At 44.1% G+C, this 20,480-nt stretch overlaps 2 protein-coding genes across 2 annotated transcripts; both read right to left on the bottom strand.

Moving 5' to 3' along the window:
* Positions 1–15,511: 15,511 nt before the first annotated feature.
* LOC128713828 (uncharacterized) lies at positions 15,512–17,182 on the bottom strand. The gene is made up of 6 exons (XM_053808696.1): positions 16,882–17,182; positions 16,623–16,814; positions 16,360–16,551; positions 16,114–16,285; positions 15,822–15,901; positions 15,512–15,720 (listed from the first exon to the last, which is right to left on the bottom strand). Exons 1-6 carry the CDS (start codon positions 17,180–17,182, stop codon positions 15,512–15,514), a joined length of 1,146 nt encoding a protein of 381 aa, XP_053664671.1.
* A 324-nt stretch (positions 17,183–17,506) lies between these two features.
* Positions 17,507–19,740, bottom strand: LOC128713916 (thyroglobulin-like). The gene is made up of 6 exons (XM_053808787.1): positions 19,404–19,740; positions 19,103–19,294; positions 18,757–18,948; positions 18,461–18,632; positions 18,315–18,394; positions 17,507–17,706 (listed from the first exon to the last, which is right to left on the bottom strand). The coding sequence occupies exons 1-6, from the start codon at positions 19,738–19,740 to the stop codon at positions 17,507–17,509; spliced, it is 1,173 nt and encodes a 390-aa protein (XP_053664762.1).
* Positions 19,741–20,480: the final 740 nt, after the last annotated feature.

The raw sequence follows: 20,480 nt of genomic DNA, 5'->3' as shown, positions 1-20,480 counted from the left end.
TTGATGATTGCACGGCGAGGAGAAGCGTTGTAAATTACGATACCATTGTGTGGCCCAAGAGACACAATGGTAAAAATTCACCGTTTTCACTTTCATTCGATGCCATAATGGGATAAAATAACGTGGATGGGTTGGAATGGGTTTGCAGTTGATTGGAGGTATAATATAAATTTATATCCCGCTTTATAGTGGGGATAAGCGATTTATTTATTTTTTTAAATTTAATTTCCAGTATATCGGCTTTTGCCGTATTATCAAGGAAAAGCGATTTGTTGTTCGTTTTTTTACCAAATTCAGGTAAAATAGATACATTTGTTGATCAAATGTCTTATGCATTATGCATTTTCTAAAATATAAAATATAAAATATTTAATAATTTGAATAATTAAAAGGGTTTGCACTTGGTTTTGACTGACGGCGCCCATTTTTGATTGCAAGCACCGGATTTTTTATCGCGCCCAACCCAGATTCTTGCAGCTTGTAAGTCGCCAGTTCATAACGCCAGAGTTGAAAGATCGATTTGATCTTTATGTTGCTGTCCACATTTGTTGCGTTTTCAAGTGAAAGAAAACTGCAGTGGGTTGTTCCCAAAATGTGTCACGACAGATTTGATTACTTGCCATAATATTAAAATGCTCGCGGAACTACCTGCAGTAGAAGCAAAACGCGCAGAAAGCACAACGTAGCATGGATGTTTGCAAATGAAAATTCGCGTAACGGTACAGTGGTATGGGAGGAAAACCGGTAGGTTGAATCCCCAACAAAACAAACATGTTGGGAAAGGATCGCAAGAGGAGATCATGCCCTCCAGCATCATCAGTCTTCATGATGAGCTGGGGGGGGGAATCCCTTTTTTTGTTGGTCGTGAAAGTCACGACCATGAAGCGACAAATTTCGCATCTGTTTGTAATTTAATATGGCTTCCAAAGTAAACACTTTCCGACCACATTCCCTCCAATCGCGGGCATCATTAGTGTTTTTCATGACGCTGCAACATCACCACCGCCAGGCAGCAGCGGCGATGAGCATTAAACCGTGCCACAATGCCAGTTTGTCGTGAGAACACAGCCGTTGTAGCAATGCAGCATTATTTTTAACGAACATTTTGCCTCCTTTCGTGAGGTAATGAATGGTTCGAGCGGCGTGATCTCTGAACCGATGGTGTGTTGTCACCGTGTGATACGGCGATTGCATATGATTTTAGTGCCCGAATCGGGTAAGCCCGAATTTCCGCTTTCAGCGCGGTCGGCCCGACGGTGCGATATGGACACCGCTGATAAGGGTGGCGTAGGAAAGACCCAGAGATATTCCACCATGTCGGGTATGACTGTTTGATGTTGATAGTAATGTTAAATATTGTAACGAAGACGAGAAGTCTTTCTGCCCCTGCAATAGATTTGTTTGTTTGTTGTAAAAAAATTATAGATTTGTGCAAAGTTTAGAAACAGAATTCATCTCCGACGAGTCTGTCAGGTAGCCAGACCAAAAACTGATGCATAGATGTTGTCCTTGACAGATTGGTCCAAGCATTGCGAACCTCTGCGTGACTTTGTCTCCACAAAGGCTTGCAAGTTTCTTGTTTAACGCGCGTATAGCAAATAGAAACCCATTGCAGTCGAACTTGACAACCGAACCAAACTGGCACCGCCTATACAAGGCACTTCATCTAGGTCATGTCACTAGACGTGTGCCATCGTAACAGACATGAGAAGAGGTACCATGATGGAGGGAGCGATAAGATTTGCTCCATCGCATCAGAAGACTACCATCAATCCAAGTTGGAGCCCTTCAGCATGTTGAAGTTTTCGTCCGACAGAGACAGTGTACGGACCGACCGACCGGAGTCTGAGTTCGAAGTGAGATCTTGCCCTTGCCGTGTCTTGCTTTTTTTTTTTGTTTTGTTGGTGGTGTATGCATTCTGATCCTCGAACCTCCAAAACCGCAACCAAGCAATGGCGGATAAAGTGCAACCGCAACCTCTCCCCATCAGCATCTTTGCGATGTTGCATAGCGGCCACGTGATTTTTTCCCTTTCGTAAACAAGTCACTATCCACGAGTTTCAAATTGGTGAATGGAGAAGGGGGGGGAGGGGGGGGAAGCGGGTGGTGCACCCAGGTTGCATTGGGTAATCGTTGTGAAGCCAAGTGCAGTACAGCCGCTAGGTAGCTCGCCTCTGATGCAGCCGTTGCGACAGGGTTGGATTTTCTTGGGCCGCCAATTTCGAGTGAAAAAGAAGAAGGTATGTCCCATGACTTCGCGCCTTCCTACATACGGCACGGTTCTCTTTGGGTCGTGATTTTTTTTCATCTCAGCGAAATAGCAGATTTGGTGCTCAAAAGCAAAACTGAGTTATGTGACGCGCGTGATGAAAAAGGGTTGATTTGGTGCTTTTGTTTTTTTTGTTCGTGGTGGATTTTGTATCTTATGTTCATTGATTTATGTTGCGTGTGCGTGGCGAGAGTGATGAAACGCGTTTGGTTTTTATTATGTTTTTTTTTCTTTCGGAAACCAGGTGTCGTCGAAATGCTTAATCAATTTTTCTCGAAAACCCCCCAAAAGGTGTTCAGATGTGTGATACATAGTCTGATTTCCGCAAGGCTTTCTCATTAATAAGATGACTAGGCGGTATCTGGTCGAATTGTGCGTGTTTTTTTCTTTTATTTCTTTAATAACTAATTAGCTTCGAGCTGGGAAGGGTTTGGAACTGGGATTGTCTTAATGAGGAGCGCCGTAAGATAAAAATCAAATTGATTCAGAAAAAAGATGGGACATCGGTTTTGTCATGCTGCTTCTGATGTAATAAATTGCCGGTAATGCGAAGTCGAAGTTTTCATGGCTCACTTCACGTGGGATGGACGCCTGGGGCATTCAAACCGTCTAACTCAGGGGTCGGCAAATAAAAAAGAAAATTTGAAAGACCCTTACATACATCACAAGATCTCGCCACCTACGATACTAACAAAACATATCTGTGAAACATCATCGCCATCAAATGTGTCATATTTGTCCACTTTTATCTACAAAATTTATTTGGTCGTCTGGCACAGTGAATGTCGATCAATTAATTCTTGGCCGATTTGAAAGCTTACTAAAATTGTTTTAACGTGAAGTTGAACACGCATACGTTAATGAACGCATGAATGAATAACATGAATAATTTATAAGAAAAATTTATTAAAATATTAACGTGATGAAGTAGCTTGTAGCTTTTTTTTTTTTTGTAGCATTAATTTTTGTCTCTAAGCACGATTTTTAGTCGCTTATTCTTGATTTTTTTTGTATATAAACAATATCTAGCAGAATGTCCTGCTTTTTATTTAATTGATAGATGAAAATATATTTGATGTGAATAAAGTGTTAATTTTACGTGGAGTACTTTCCAACTTGAGACAAAAATAGGTGACTACGTGACAAAAATTGATGCTCACTGTCAAAAATTGGTGGTCACGAGATAAAAATTGTTGCCCATTGTCAAAAACTAGTTGCTAAGGGACACAATTTCATGCAACGACTGTATCGCAATTTCATGAGTCTAAAACCTCGTTTGGAGTATGTGGCCCGTCGTGCTCGAGAAAGGTGTGCCGACCCCTGGTCCCCCTTATTGGGTGTAAAAGAATTGACAGTTTTGCACTCATTGTTACAAACGAAACCATCAATCTTTTAACTGGTCCAGTATGGGCGCTTCATCAAAATCCCCTGACACCCCTGAACGGTTTAGACGACTCCACCAGCGCTCACTGTTCCGCACGTCCGGAATGGAATTAATGTCAACACTTATCGTTCGATCAAATTATAAATATGGATGGTGGGTTCATATCCGTGCACATAAGCGGACACACCCATTCACCCGACCACCGGGGAATGTCCCATCGTTCGCAAAAGAACAGCACTGTGCGGGTGTTATTTTTTTTTTTGCTGTCTGTGAGGGTTCTTGTATGGCGTGAATGCGAAAACTATTGCCGTTTCTCTGGTCTCTGTTGCAGACCGAGAAACAAATTAGAGTGCGTCTTGGTCAATTAAGCACGGTAATTTGTGGGTTCTTGTATCGGATACCGTCTCCGCCAGCCCCTTTACTAAAACCCCCGAAGAAGCGTGAATCGAATCGCCAAAGCGGCTAAATCCAATCGGCTAGTGTCTCACAGCTGCGAAAGAAAAAAAAACCCCATGCCAGCGAAACACAGGGTGTGTGGGTGGGCATGGAAATTAAATATGAACTGCTTTCCTTTTTCATGAACTGCGTAACATTGACTTACGCCTTCGGTATGAGAGTTTTTCTTTGCCACAAGGCAATTAAGGCTGTCTGCCGTTGAAGATCTTCCACCGGCGGAATCAGAGTTTGCGGCTATAAAAGTGTGTGTACCGAAGGGCCAAGTCGGTGGGAGTGTGTACTGAGCAAAATTACCCTCAATAGGATTAGATCATTTGATACACTTTAATGATGCACTTCTCTCTGTCTTTCGTGCATTATTATTGCTATCATCAGTACCTTCCAACCCTTCGCCATCTGGACAAGCAGGGCTTCGTAACTGTGATCGTAAGCAGAACCATCCGTATCGCTAATGTCGTTATGTGATGGAGTCATTAATTTTCTCCCGGTCCGGTATTTGTATGAAGGGTGTTGATAGCACGATGAACTATCGGCATGGTAGATTTCCCAACCATTATTAGCTTATTTCCGCCTTGATGCTTTGTTCGGTGCGATCGAGACACTCCCGCTTAGGGGAGGTCTTAGACTCCCAATGCACGCGTATCGTCTCCAGCAAACAACAACAGACGAAGCGACATCTTTGGTTTTGCCCCGATAGTGTGGTATATGCCTACCGGTGGGACATGCTAGGGATTATGTGCGAACCCTGTTTGATGGGTAAAGTCTTTAAGGTGTGTCAGGGTTGGATGTTTTGTTTGGATACGCTTGGGATCGCTACCGAGTGTACCAGCAGGGGGGGGATTCAAGATATGCCGAACCATTTTCTCACGTTTTGTAATCGGCTACGATCTACGCGCCCGTTGTGTCGTGTGCCGGCGCATATGTTAGGTTGCCGCGCTTCCGGCATGATGCTTTATTCATGTGCGTTAAATGGTTCCGGAACAATTGTACGCCGGTGCCGGATGCATCACAATATCTGCTTATTGCTTAGAAGAAAGCAAGAACACTCGAAGACACCGAGAGTGCTTTCCATTGCAATAAAAATCCAATAAAAGAATATGACCCGATTGTAGATGGAACTTTTGCTTAAACTGGCTGTAGCCTCCTCCTGCAAAGAAATTCCAGCTGAGCTATTTTCACTCCGGATTTGAATATGAACAAACTTCCTGCCCCCGTTTCACCGGTACTACGAGGGCTACAGGAACTTCGCGTGTACTCCAACGGTACCAATTCCATGTTGTGAACAAAACTTCTTTCACATCTTATGACATTGCGGAGAGTGTAGAAAGAATTGTGCTTTTGTGTCTTGGAAAACTTTTTTTTTTTTTACAGCCAAGATACACATCTCGACAGCCTTTTCCATTCCGTGCTCTGAACTACACGAGCTATAACTGCAATAACTGTGCAAAGTTAAACAAACGTGCAAAAGACAAAAAAAAAACGGCATGAAACTAAACTCCCCTGAATGGCTGTTCCAGCAAAGCACCGTTCTCCGAACATCTCCCGAGGGCATTAGAAGAGGATGGTTGGCTTTGAACCCTGCGCGACCGTACTGTGGTTTCGGTGCTTTAATTTTGTTCGGTCGGGAGGCAGGCTCCGAACTGTTGGGCGTACGATGTTTACATGCGGCGGGACAAGTGACACTGCGGCGCTGGAGGGGTGTGAAGCAGTCTTCTTAGCCTGAAGCCAACGTGAAGCGTTGTACTTGTAAGGTACAGGGCTGCCACGTTCTCGATATACTTAGCCCCACACCCCCCCCCCCCACACAGCACGTGAGATACTTTACGCGCACGGCATCTCGCTAGACGATGTGGACCGAAGTATCACTTTATGGGTGAATGGCCAGAAGATGCCTCAAGTAATTGTGGTAGATACCGCTGATGATGACGACCAGCATACCGGTCCGAGGTAATGGTGATGAACTTCTATCCCGGTTTTATTTTGCACAAATTTTTCTCTGCGTTGCCTAACGAGATTGGGCATGATGAGGCTCGGCACTGTCGGTGTTATAGGACAACCCGGGAAGAAAGGAAGCCGCGAAAAAATCGATAATTAGCGAGTGAGTTCCACCCCGTACGTTTGATAGTTTACAATCCTGCTACAGAGAAGAGGTGCCTCATTGGGGCTTCAAACGTCAGATTTGTCGACTTGACATGGCGAGGAGTGCGTACTTCTAGTGTACGTACACACTCTCTCGATGCCCTCGGTAGGTCGTTCTCCCTTTGGTGAACTGGTGAACTTCCCTAACAATCTACTAGTTGGGGCTCTGTACAGCCAGCTGCTGGGAGTGCTATCGTACCAGACACACACACACTGAGCGACAAAAAAGGTCGGCTGGCAATCGGAGGGGGTGTGCTTCCTGTACACCACATCCAGTGCTCGTCTAATTCAACAAGAAGCACAATACATATGGTGCAGATTTTATGCTTTCAATGGCGTCGCAGGTCGATTCATCGCTGAGATGAATGGAGCCGTGCGGCTGCCCGCCACGCTGGAATGCCATCCAAACCATCCGACAATGGTCAGCTCCATAGGCGCATGGCCAGAACAGGTGGCGTGTGTGTGAGCTACAGTAGAAGCTATTTGCTCATGAAAAATTCAATCGCACTCTTTGGACGTGTGTGTTTTTGTTTCGCTTTTGTTTGTTGTCTTCCGATCGCTGTGTTCCGTAACCTGGTGACGTTAGCAGGGGGAAGGTAGGTCACATTCACTGGCTTCGCTCGTCTGAAATTGGAAATCCTGCCAACTGACCAACCCCGAGTCGGTAGTTGTTGATGCGCTCTCCCATCCCCGTTAGGCATGCGGTGGCTCTAATAGGGGCCATGTCATTATTTTTAGATGAGAACCCGGCTGCCATTCGGAAGGTACTTGAACGTGAACCTTAGGCGTAATTGCAATCAGTTGGCCTGGGCGAAATCGAAGCTTTTTGTAACGTATTTTTTTTTACTTCCTTCGTCTTTCTGTCTGCTGTCTGTAACCCTCTGGGCTCTGTATCGGGGCTTTTGCGTTGCGTCCGGGGATCCTGATGTTTGGGATTGGGGCCTGTTGGCCTTGTACAAGTGCACCGGGAACCGGTCGCTCGAGTGCCTGGTGGAATTCCAGCACGCGCCTATGCAGCGAACACTTTTGATGATGCCCCAATAGGAAAAACAAAACTGGGTAAATGGGGGGGGGGGGAGAACCTGTGGTAAAATCATCTATCCCATGGGAGATTTGTATCCATTCGTTCTCGTTTGCGTTCCACACATCCTCCGACGACAGACCAGCAAGCAAAAAGGAGGTCAATAATGTATGCTCATGAATACGGTAGGTTCAATGGTTGATAAGTTGAAATTGAAATGCATATTGATGATGGTTGCCGCACTCGCACTGACATCCAGAAGCTTGGCAAACCGTGTGCCGTAGCATGCCGTACGTGTGATGCTATCGATACTGCTTATACTGTTGCCCATAACCTGCACGTTATCCGTTTGCAATGCGGGCATCCAAAATTCGCATCCTACCCGGAAGAGAGCGGTATGAAAAATTGAACAGCAAATGCCGATGAAGAAAAAAAAAAAGCACCGAAACACCAGGCAACAGATTGCAGCAGTCAACAGGTTTGAAAAAGGGCACGATTTGTGCTACTTATCACCCTCTGACAGCCGTTGCCAACAGTGTCGGGTTTGATTGTTTGAGAGCCCATCTTTATGCTAGTGTGCTGCGATAGAGTGAGGCTTTTTCGTTGATTTATGATGCTCGAATATGTGTTGTTTCCATTGCTGAGGCTCCCATTAAAGCGATCATATGTTTGTTTTTGAGGTCAAGATAAATTCGTAGCGGATTCACGAAAGAGTTTCTCCACTCCAGCGGTAGATAGTCTTAGTTTTACATTCCATAGTAATAAAAGGATATTCTAGTCCGCACGGTCAGCGACGACGCTTTAGTTCAGTGTTCGATCTAGCTCACTAACAGTTGTGGACTAGAAATTCATCCGGACTTGGGGACGATCTGATTATCTTGAACGACACATAATAATTAAGGCAAGAGAGCCTTAGCTATTCTTTCTTATTTGAAACTTCAATTCCCTGGATGTTTTTACTTGATTCTGAAGATAAATGAACCAAAAACCACCACCAGCGTCCCTGCTAACAAATTCTATGCAGGGGTGACGTATATAGAGACGAATGACGTAACATTGATGTAGAGATACCCGTTAGGGTGCTGGCTGCCAACCGACCATTCTACAGTTTGAGCAAACTTCTCTGCTCAAATCACCTGTCGTGACGAACGGAGCTGAAACTTATAGAGTTCCAGTACTCACATACGCCTCTGAGACATGGACTATGTCCAAAACTGACGTAACCCTCTTTGCCGCGATCGAGAAGAAGATGCTCAGAAGGCTTTTGTGTCCTTTATGTGTGGAATGACCCGCACGACGAACTTATTGCCGTACAGCGGATTAATCTCGGCAGGATGTGGTAGGCTGGTCACGTCATGAGAATGACACCGGACGACCTAGCCTGTAAAGTTTTTTTTAGGTCGTCCACATGAGGAAAGAGGAGGCGTGGTAGGCCCAAATTGGGGTGGAGTGATGACGTTGATGCGTCTGTTAGTCTGTCTGTCTGTTTGTCGTCTGTCAGAAAGATCGTATTAATAGGCATAGACATACGATGGAACTTGACAGTGACAGCGGTTTAAAAAACTCCCACAGCAGGCCGATAAGACGTCTGATAAGTAAGTAAGTAAGTAAATTACTTGATTCTTGTGCATAATTTAAAATTGAATTATATTAAGCTGCCTCAAATCATTTTCCAAATACAATAGGAATCTCTAATTTGAACCATTTATGTCCATTACTTTCGCGCAAATATCTTGATCGTCCAGAAGAGTACTTGTATTGCAAACGTACCATTATCAAGCTATCTTAACCTACATTCCTACATATACCGTGTGCTACTGCAGACGGGATTAAACCACCATTGCACTGCAGCTTTATCTTGTTGCACTAAAAAAAAAAATATCTATCTAAATACTTGGTCACGCGTTTGGCCTTGGGTACCGTTAGAAATGCAGTGCCCTCGATGTGCGAACCCTGTTACTGGGGTTTCAGCAAGTGCGACAAATGCTGTAGCAAACGGTACGATAAGTGGATTTACCGGTCACTCCCATTTCTTGGTGCACGGGATTATGGAGAGCTGTGGAGGAAATAACTACTACTATTTCTATTCCGACCTAACATTAACTCTAGCCGCACGTGTCGCTTGCATGACGAACATGAGGATATGAATGTTTTGGAGAAGAAAAGTGTGTTATGTGTGACCTTGTGGGGGGGTTGTTAGTTTTTCTCTAATGGATGCAAAAAGGAACACTGGTAGTAGTGTTCCATTTAACGAAACTAGTTTTTATCCATGAAAGTGAAACGCCGGGCAAATAATTAAAGAGCAAATGTATAAAAATAAGGTGGAGGAGTTTGGGAAAAAGACCTCAAACTATTTTATATAAATATATAAAAATATATAAATATGAATACTAATTGTATATAAATATTGTTCCTATAGACGTTAGAAAATTTCAACTACTGCTAAATTTTCCACATCACCTGGTCACTCAGTCTAACTCCTACTCCAGTAGTGCGATCTTATGGTTTGTCTTTTCTATTTTTAGTATTTGTATAAGAACACTGCAGGTAGATGGTATGGCTAATTATTAGCTTCCTTCTTGATGTGAATACAACTTAATTCCATATCGATCGATCGTTTGGTCACGTTCGCACGTTGGACGAAGCAAAACTGTCCGTAGCAAAACGTCCAGTAGAAAAACGTCCATCGATAGAGCGAAGGAGATGAGAACCCTTTTTAATTACGATAATGATCATTCTAGCTTTTGCCACCACAACACACACCGGCGGAACGGTGGGCTCGTCGTGTTCGTAAACGCCTCCGGCACCCATGTTGGCATGTTGACGCTGTGTTCATTTCATTGCCCCAAAATTAACGGGAATGAGCATGGCGTTCGAGCATGTCTCTTCGTGTGTGTGATTGGAACCGTTTGCCATTTTAATGCTTCCGACCGTGAAGCTGCCGCAAACCGTTCGGATGACTAAATCTATGAGCAATTTCGGATATTGGAAGTTTGTGGATATTGTTTTTACGTACTGCCGTAGCTTAAGCTTAGTAATGAGAAAGCTAGGTGACAGAAATAACAGCACTATGGATGAGTGTTTTAATTTAAAATAATGGAAATCTGGAGCTATGAATATTTGCGACTAAAACTACAATTACGGAGATAAAGCTCTCGCAGAACAGGGTTTTTAAGATGATAGGACTTTTACAGGGTTTTTGAGATGATAGGACAACGCAAGCGCTGCGATTGTGATATCATGTGCTTGTATTGAACTATGCCTGCTGCGGTTGTGTTGTCTTCTCAGGCCGTTGAAATGTCATATGCCACGCTTGTTGTGCTAAGCGCTTGCATTATTCTGTCATCTCAAAAACCTTGTACAAAGTTAAGTCTCTTTAACCTGCCAGCTGAAGGGACCGCTATCTTAGAGAGACTTGGATGGTATACCATTTATGTATGGCAAAAGTCTTCAACCGTGCTTTGTAAACGCAATCATCACGAGCTGTTATTGGCTAACCTCAAAACACGGCTACCTTAGATTGGTGTACAAAACATCATGTGCAGCTTTGAGAAAGTGATGTGAGGGAGATTTTGCAGCTTTGAGAGACAAAAAAAGTATTGAAAATGAAGGAACTGTCAGAAATGTTCATCTTAGGGAGATTTGCTTTGAGAGATACTACCGTAGAGAGACTTGGCTGTTGATGCGAACACATGAAGTTCTCAACTTCGTACGTCCGTCTTTTTTTTTGTTTGTTTCCACAAGCTGTAAAGCTGCACCAATTCGTCACCTTCCCTTCTATAGATATAACAAGTGCAGTTTTTATTATTTAAGTTTATTTGCAGTTTGCGTTTGCTACAGATTGCTACAGACATGTAAGGAGCGCTTAAAATAAATGGAATAAATTAAATTTGCCCGTTTGAATATGAAAGCTACTGCTGCTCAACTACAAACAGCCTACACCGCGTCATATTGAGCTTCCGCGAAAAGGAAATTTACGCGCGAAGTTAACAACAACGTTTGCGTGCGGTAAATAGATTCGTTGCGTTCGTGTTAACATATTTCGATTAATGTTTCCATGTGAATTGGAGGAACAGAATATTGTTTTTGGCATGCTAAATCACCCGCAAAATATGAGATAGCTAGCGTAAAACAGATTAGTGGCAAAGTTCATAAATATGAAATCGGTTGCGCCGATGCTAATATTGATGGTGGGAGTGGATTTCGGATGAGATACATATCTCATATATCTATATGCAACCCCCGCAGTGGCTCGCACGAGCGAAGAAGCTATCGTGGATACGTTCGATAACAATCCGAAGAAATCCGCATTGAGTCATTTACATCATTCAGCGACAAATGGTAGACGGGATATGAAGTATTTATCGGACTGCTGATAGCGGTCGCGATTGTTGATGGGTTAGATATTTGTAATTTTTTACCGCGTTATGAATCAAACATAGGATTATTCATTCTGTTTTGAAATCTGAAATATTTAGAGTGCAAACGGTGTGAGGTTTGATAGTTTAATGATAATGAAAGCATTTAATTTCTTTCAAGACCATGAAAATTCATAAATTTCAAATAAATTTCTTACTCTTTCTACGTTATTAATTCTTTTATAGTATTTGGGTGTTTTTTTTTAACTAAAGAAATAAGAACTGAAAGAATTAAACCGTAATAACATTATCATTACACATTATTGCTCCTCGAAGTCACACGAAATAGCTAAAATAGTTTGTTTTTATATTTGCTTTGCTTCGTTCCTCCAAACCTTAGGGGTGCCGCTTCATGGGGGGATTCTGTTATAAAAATAATTACCCAAGAATTGCGAATTGAGCGAAGAGTCGAGGAAAAGAACAAAAATACACACACACAAAAACACAGCAAGAGTATGCCAAGGGTGAAGAAAATTTCATTTCTTAATTTTCTTCATGGTTAACACATACATTTTGACCAGTTTTTACCTTCCTCCCTTCTTCTTGCTTGCATTAAACCGCCAGTAAGTGAGTTTCTTTTGGCTTTGTTCTCGTTCCGGGTGGCTTCACGTGCGTGGTTAGTAAGTAGTGATGGTGCGGAGGTCATGGCGCAACAGAATTTTCTCCATTTTCGTAACAGCGTAAGAGCAATTGGTGAAGGACGAGACATAGAGAAGTGTTTCGCTTCTTGGGTCTACGAGGTTCATGGTAAATGTTTCATGAGGGGATTTTTTTTTTGCAAAGGTAATGTTGATCATGTGTCTTACGATGGTTTTATAGTAGTGTTACGAACTCCGAATAGATTCATGAATACACATCGACTCCGAAGATGAAAAACCGGATTCAACTCCGAAACCCCTTGCGGCAAACAAAAAAATAAATCATAAATGAAATGAAATTAAATGAAAATAAAAAAATCCCACAGTCGACTCTGGATTTATCTGGAATTAACTTCGGATTTGACTGCGGATTACGCCGGAATCGACAACGGATTACTCCGGAGTCGACACCAGATTCAGGTACGGAATACTGCGGAGTTAACAACGCAGTAAACATTGGAGTAAATACCACAGTCAACTTCAGTGTTGACACCGGTGTTATCTCCGGGGGTTAACTCCGGTGTTAACTTCGGTGTATTCCTGAGTCATATCCAGATATTTTCAGCAGTGTTCCTTGGGGTTTTTAAACAAGTTTTAAATGAGCTTTTCTCAGTTTTCCATAACATTTCAAGTAGTTTTCCTCGCATTGTGCAGCATTAATCCATAGATAATTTCTTAATAATTTTTAATTTTTGATAATTGATAATGATAATGATAATTGAATTGATAATGGTAATTTTTCAAAAGATAATTTCTCGGTGCGTACAGATGTACATGTACAGTACAATATTTGCATGTCTTCATAAATAAATAAACAAGCAAACATTAACTTGGAAGCGCAAATAGGAATAACGAAAGCGAAGCAAAGCAAAAAAAACATACACAGTTTGATGAAAAAAAAGGGGAATGAATTGTGTTTCACGCTTCACCACTCGTGTGCACTACAACAACACAATCTATCAAACGGTGAAGAAGGAACATCCACAATAGTGCTGCAAATGAAAAGAAAAAAAAACTGACAAACAGATCCGGTAGAAGAAGGAAAAAAACGATAATAACGACTATCATAGAAATAAATAGCGCACATTAACGCATCATACTATAAACCGAATAAAATGAACAAACCACTTGATAGATGAAAACCTAAATGGATGACAGATGTGAAAATAGGCGGGTTTTGTAGTGAGAAGCAAATAAAATCATCCGCTCTGCACCGCAAGATCGTTTCTCACTTTCGGAAAGACTGGAAAAGTGGAGCTAACGCTTAATCGTACTTGAAAGGAATGTTATTTATTTTTCTCTTTGCCCTCGTGCATCTTCAGCCGGTGGAGGTCTGGTAAACCGTGTGAAAATAGCTCTAAAATGAGCGGTAGGTGAAGTGTTGATGAAGTTTTTGTTGCCATTTTTTTATTATTCACCATGTTGTTTGTATTTTGTTTTGATTTGCAATTTCACTAACGATTGCCATGTGATCTTTTTCTCATTTTAGATTATTAAAGAGCGAATAAAGCCGAAAGATTGGCTGTGGAATAGCCGATACATATATCATTCCTGGTGGCCGTCAAGAACGACGACATCATTAAAGATGTAAACAATAGGTCGAACCCTATGGTGTGACTGTCCTTTTGCTGCTGGCTAAAAATGGACAGAAGCTATAAAATCAACTAAAAAAAGGCGCGTGAAACATCTTACCGGTGGATAGCAGACCGCACGGGAGGACCGACAGCAGAGATCACCGCATAAAACGTACGTTTCGATAGAACACGGACTGGTACATTATCTTTCGTATGGTAGTGACAAGCTTGAATGGAGAAACACAAGTAAAAACAGTGCGTGCTTGTGTCTGTGTGAAGTACTGCAAAGGGACAGAATCCGGCATTATACAGTAGAACGACGAGAATCAGAAGAAGCTGTCTCTGCTGATTTATTTCCTGCGAGGTAAGTGTTACCGTGGCGTGGTGCAGTGGAACAGGGGACTGTGCGAGGCAACGTTTTATTGGGGGTTTGTGTCATCCACCGGACCACTCCACTCCTGAAGCACTCCAACACCTGCCATAAAACTCGGTCCGTACCCGGTCGGTGTCGGACAAGATGACAAGAAGTTGTAATACAATGTAATTATGTCGTAGCCCGGTCGGACGTTGCAGTGAGTTACTGGCTAAAATTAAATATGTCACATGTTTGGAGTGAAGTGAAGTCTTAGTATACACCATGTAGGGCATGTTTGTTTGTTTCATTAGACAATAAAGAAGGATTACTCAGCACAAAGCTCTACTAAAGGGTGGGGCAAGAGATGGCGTTTCAATGGTTTTGCTAGAGGTAATTGTTATTCAGCTCATGTCTGAACCATAACAGTTTAAAATATCTATGGCTCTATGCCAAATATAAGTCCAGCTTAGTCCAAAAAGGCAATACGATCCAGTTTGCCCGGGGCTTATTGAATGGTTTCTTATGCACTTTTACTTCACACCTTCTGGATGGCGCGGTAAAGGGATTTAAAATGTAAAACATACCGATACTACATCTGAGCCACGTAACCTTTCTACTGCACTTTTACTACAACGATGGAACTCCCTCCACTCGACCAATTCTTCGATTTCCAAACCAAAGCAAACCACTGGCGAGTTCCATGAATGAGTTACAGTTTGGTAACCATTTTGCAACTCTGCAACAAAAATGGAACAGGTTTCTGCAAAACGGCAACTCGTGTACAGGGAAAGGTCAAGCATTTGCCCTATGGTGCGGAATGTATCTAGACGCTGTGCCAGTAGATTCGTTGTGTGAAGTTAAAGGCTTTGGCGATAGAATTGCTCTTACATACCAAGTCTGCGAACGGTGTTCCCGGTGTTGGGTTACCAAAATCATAACATATCGAGCCGTCACTTGTTTGAGGTTGGTGTGGTCAGTAAAGGATACGCTTGCGGTAACGCACCCCGGGAGTTTCGGTTTCCAATGCCAAGATGGTTTAGATTCTTTCGGTTCGGCTTCATTGTTCACCCGAGAATGGTTGCGAAGTGTGGGGTAAACCGGTAACAATCAAGACGTAAGCAATTTTCTTTGCGGTGGTCGCATGGTTGTATCACATATCGCACGATACATTCAGTTTCTTGTTTTTCCTATGAACTTCAAACGTAACAGATATGAGATGGAGGCAAACTGTCGTCATCAACTTCCCCATAATACCGATCAGTCCTCGTCGTAGAAAGCGGAGTTGTAGATGAATTTATCGCATGATTCATTCGGTGCGACCTCCGTCGTTACCACGAACCCATCGCTGTCTACGCAAAACAGTTGGCCATTTTGATCCTGAGAGTACTCGTAGTTCCCGTTGCCACCGCAGGCCAGCGTAAACGGTATACCCGCCTCCCGGTAGATGATCGTATCGCGTGCACAATCTGCACGAGATCAGCGGCAGGAAAGCGATGGGCACCGAATGGAAGGAAAATGATGAAAAGCTTGCCAGTGATTTGTGGACACCCTTTTTTCTATTACTTACAGCAGTTCACCGACGACAGCATACTGGAGCGTATCTGAAACGATCCAATCTTCTTTCCGTCACGCCAAGTGCAGTAGACACTGTAAAAGCAACCGGAGAAAACCGTGACCGTGAACCGTGAAAAAATAACATCATGCCGCCAAAAAGCGACCTCCGAGGGATGAAAGCGATAAGGCACCGCACCACACCCTTAAAGTGCGGCCACCGTGACTCTGTGAACTTGTCCCTGTTTTTGGGGCGCTGTGCGCCACGAGCCACCGGCACGTATTGCGCGCTCGAACGCGTTACTTACACTCCATTTTCAACCTTGTACCGACCGTAAGCACCGTCGTAGTCGCACGGAATCTCATTGAAGGTAACACCAACGGTACCGCGCGTGTAGAACTTCTTGAGGATCATTTTCTGCGCCTGGGCAGCACTTTCGCACTGGCGCAGGTACGACTCTCCGTGCAGGGTACTGTTATCTGCGAATCGGGAAGGTCACCGGGAGTCACTCGATATTGAAGGCAAAATTTTACGAGGTACACGTAATACTCACAGCAAGGCAGCAACTGCCACAAACTCTCATGCACTACGGTCGTGCCGAGCTGGACATTTCCAGTGAACTCATCCGCACACCAGCATAGCCCGGAATCACATTGGAGCTCCTCGTAGTTGCCATTCTGTGTGCAGTGTAGTGTAACATCGAAACGACCCTCTTTCTCCAGCTTGTCACGCCGTCTACTGCAGGCTTTGTTGGCGGGACGGAAGATTGTAAGTTGCTGTTATCATTCCCATTAAAAGAGCTGTTCGGTTCCTCACCGCAAGTCATACGCTCGGTGTTCCGGTACCAATCCCATCCAAAGATACGCTTCCCGTCCTCACTGTAGCAGAAGCAACGTCCTGATAGTCGATCTCCCCGGCATTGCTTAACCGCGTACGTACCGTCCAGATTGCACTTTGGGATCCAACCGACTAAATCTCGATCTAGATGCATCGTATGCAGACAGGTGGCTACGAAGTGGAAACAACGTGTGCTTTACCAGGATGTACCAGGAGTTCGTTGAAGGTGGTCACTTACAACGATCAAAGATGCACTTGCGCCCAGCGCACTTTAGGCCGGGTGCACAGCGGCGATCCGGAATGTTCATATTGCACACGGCTAGGTACGTCCGGCCACCACGACAACCAGGGCAGCAACCATTCAGCGAACCGCCAGAGATCAGTATCTCTCCCTTGGCGCAATCTTCCTGGCGGATGGAAGAAACGCATCCGTACGATGAATCACATGTCGGTGGATCTACTGCACGGACGAAGACTATCAAGCAGTGGTACGAAATCAACAATGCAATCACTTTTCCACAGAACGTTAGATCAGTCATCGTGGAGATGCTCTCGGTGGTTTCTTTTCGACTAGTGAATACAACTCCTACTCTAGACGAAACTTACCCGCGATATGGGTTGTGGATGACTTGATATCAATTTTTTTTTGGGGGGTAAATTGATTTTCGATGTTCTTTACGATAAGATCACTCAATTTGACAAGCGAAGTCGCCTTTCATGAAGTGTTCCTTACCGTGCAGCAGACAGTAAAAGGTTTATTGTGACTGGTAGAAGTGAGATGCCCATAGAATTTTTCCCTAGTAACGACATGGACGTTTCACATCCACCTAAACAATTGCATTGCACAGTTTATTTCCAATTCGTTACAACAAACTTGCGCCGAAAATGAACTGTTCGCAGTTCGTTTGTTCGGGCACGTTCTCCGCCACCACAAATCCGTCCGGATCAACGCAGAACAGTTCACCGTTGCGCGACTGCAACGGCACATAGTTTCCATTGCCTTCGCAGGCCAGCTCCATCTTCCGTCCGGCCAGCGTGAAAAGCTTCAAGTCGCGTGCGCAATCTGTGAAGGAAAGGTGGCCGTAAAGAATAAAGTGCGAAATAGACGCTTAACGCGCGCGGGGTGTACGCTTTTGAAACAATGTGTTGCCATTTCCGTGGCGTGCCGTGTCGACCGGCAGAACAAAGCGGTTGGGAAGCGGGGGTACGTTCATGCCTGGGCGTGTAAAGTGTGTCTTGCATGTGGACTGGTGCTTATTCTCGTTAAGTAACTACGTTATGACCAATTTGTTTCGCCGGATGATGAAAGCAAATGCATCCTGTGACGGTGCGACGGTGGTATTTTCCGCTTTGCTTGTTGAGTGAGAGTTCGTTACGTTTTGGGGACAGACGGGCCGGTTACGGCATAGGCGCTAACTGTGCAAGTTCAGTGTAGTGTAGTGCGGGTTGCATAGTGTTAGGCGCATAAATTTTATAAGCGTTATGCATTCTTCGATAACGCTTTGCCTATTTCGCCTAGCAAGTATGCAATTAGTGTGAGAATTTGTGATGTTAAGTTATTTATAAGCAATAATTCAAGGTAGCAAGTGAAAGTTTGTAAAATCAGAGTAAAATACACGGAGGAATCGGTGTACAAAATTGACAAGAAGCATATCGCCAAGTTTTACTTACTACAGTTCAACGCAGCCAGTGTTTGGAGTGACGTTCTGTAGGGATCAATTTTAGTCCCATCAACCCACGTACAGGCAGCTCTGTTAAAGATATGGAAAGGACAAATTTAATGTAACATTTCTCGTAATGATGTAGGACTAGCTTACTCTTGTCCCTCGATGATGTACCGGCCGTGGCTGCCGTCGTATTCGCATAGTGTATCGGTGAACGTTACGCCCGTGTGCCCGCGGATGATGAATTGTTTGCGTTGAAGTATCTGCGAAAATGCTTTACTTTCGCAACGTCTCAGATACTGTACGCCCTGAAGTGTTCCGTTATCTGGAAGGGAAGCGAGACAGCGTCGATATCGGGCACCGATGGATCATTAATCACCAGCGTTTAGCATGTGGTTGTGTCACAAGTTACGTGGAGATTTGTTTTTACATATATAGTGCATACTCACAGCAAGGTAGCAAGGTCCACAATTCCGCCGAAACTGCACGAGTGCCGGGCTTTTGGGTACCAGTCTTTGCATCTGCACACCAGCAGACATCTTGATCGCATTGCAATTCTTCGTAGTTTCCGTTTTGTGTGCAGTGCAGTGTTACGTCAATCCTTCCTTCCGCTTCCAGCTCGGCACGTCGTCGACTACAAGCTGCCAGACAAAATAATAGCAATGATTGAGTAGCAGTTTGGAACGCATATCATTAGGCGTTTAGGCATTATCGCACCGCGTGAGTGATAAACATGGTGAGGAGGAAATGAATGCTAAATGAATCTCCTTTGCACACTGCACACAAACCACTGACCGCAAGTCATGTTTTGTGCTCCATTACGCCAGCTCCAGCCAAAAATGCGTTTGCCCCCGGCGGAATAGCAAAAGCAGCGTCCGTTGATTCGATCTCCGCGGCATTGTTTGGGTGCGAACTGGCCGCGGCTATCGCATTGCGGAACCCAGTCGATAATGTTGGCTGGTACGTGGTATGTCGATAAACAGTCTCCTGTCCCAGACAGAACACCCGAACGCGTGTGAGGAGAAACGTGCGAACGAAAGGTTAAAGTTAATGACGGGGTTCCTATCACCTAATCCAATTGGGCCAATACACTCACCGGTGTTCAAGCGACAAACACTGCCAACACCGCACACTAATCCCGGAGCACAGGGAGTGGCGGAATGCGCGGAACCCTCGGTAGTCGTACCATCGCCACACGGTGTCCCAAGGGAAAGACCACGTACACAACCGGGACAACATCCGCCGAGGGCAGCCGTCGGTGACCAAAACTCGTCCGGATTGGGGCAGGAAGTGTCAACCGGATAAGAGAGACAGCCAAGTGTACTAGCACAATTGGGAACGAGCTGTGTGGCGGTTGGATGGGATAGCACAAGCAGCAGCGCTGCAAATAGAAGTCGACTAGTACAGGACTGCATTGTAGCTGGTGCCATCATTCGAATGTGGCTATCACTCAACTGAATCCCCAATCGCTGGAACTGAATCAGAGTTCTATCCCTGTTGAGCACAAAAAAAGAATAATATCTGGTTTATGAAGACTATCTGAAGTGTTAGTACCAGTGTCGAGTGGGCCTCTGTAAGCCCGGGCATTCTAGATCGGCTTAAAGCAACAGTGTGCCGTCACCGTGCGCCTGTAAGCGGCCAATCATTCGCCCGGTATACTTATCGCGGAATGTCCAATAGCTTCGGGTGTAGCTAAACAAGGCTTCCGAACCGGCGAAGCCGAACCACCTCTCGTGACAGTGTTATCAGTATTGTCTTGATGATTGTGATCCGCTGTCGGTAAACGCAGTCTGGCCGTTGGCAAAACACAGTCGTATTTTTTGTGACCGTTCCACCGGACGTCGCAATAATAATTCGTCCGCTGCTTAGGAAGTGCTCGTATGGAAGGTGTTCTGTTTCATGTGATGTGCAATTGAACGTAGAGACAATATTAGTGTTTTCCCAATTAAAATTTGTAGCGTGACGAAGAACCTGATTTCTTAAGTGTTTTTACTGCTATTTAAATTATCAAAATGGATGTGAGTATTGTACATACGATTTGCGGAAGAAACAATCTAATAAAGGTTAAGTTTACTTCACGATGGATCTGCGAGATCGGCTTACCTGCTAGATTCATGTCGGGAAAAACGGAAAAGCCTCAGAAATATTAATTTAATCGTCTTTAGCGATATCC

This window comes from Anopheles marshallii, chromosome 3 (assembly GCF_943734725.1).
Source record: "Anopheles marshallii chromosome 3, idAnoMarsDA_429_01, whole genome shotgun sequence".
Taxonomy (NCBI): domain Eukaryota; kingdom Metazoa; phylum Arthropoda; class Insecta; order Diptera; family Culicidae; genus Anopheles; species Anopheles marshallii.
The sequence above is the reverse complement of the archived record's forward strand: the minus strand, read 5'-3'. Positions and strand labels throughout refer to the sequence as shown.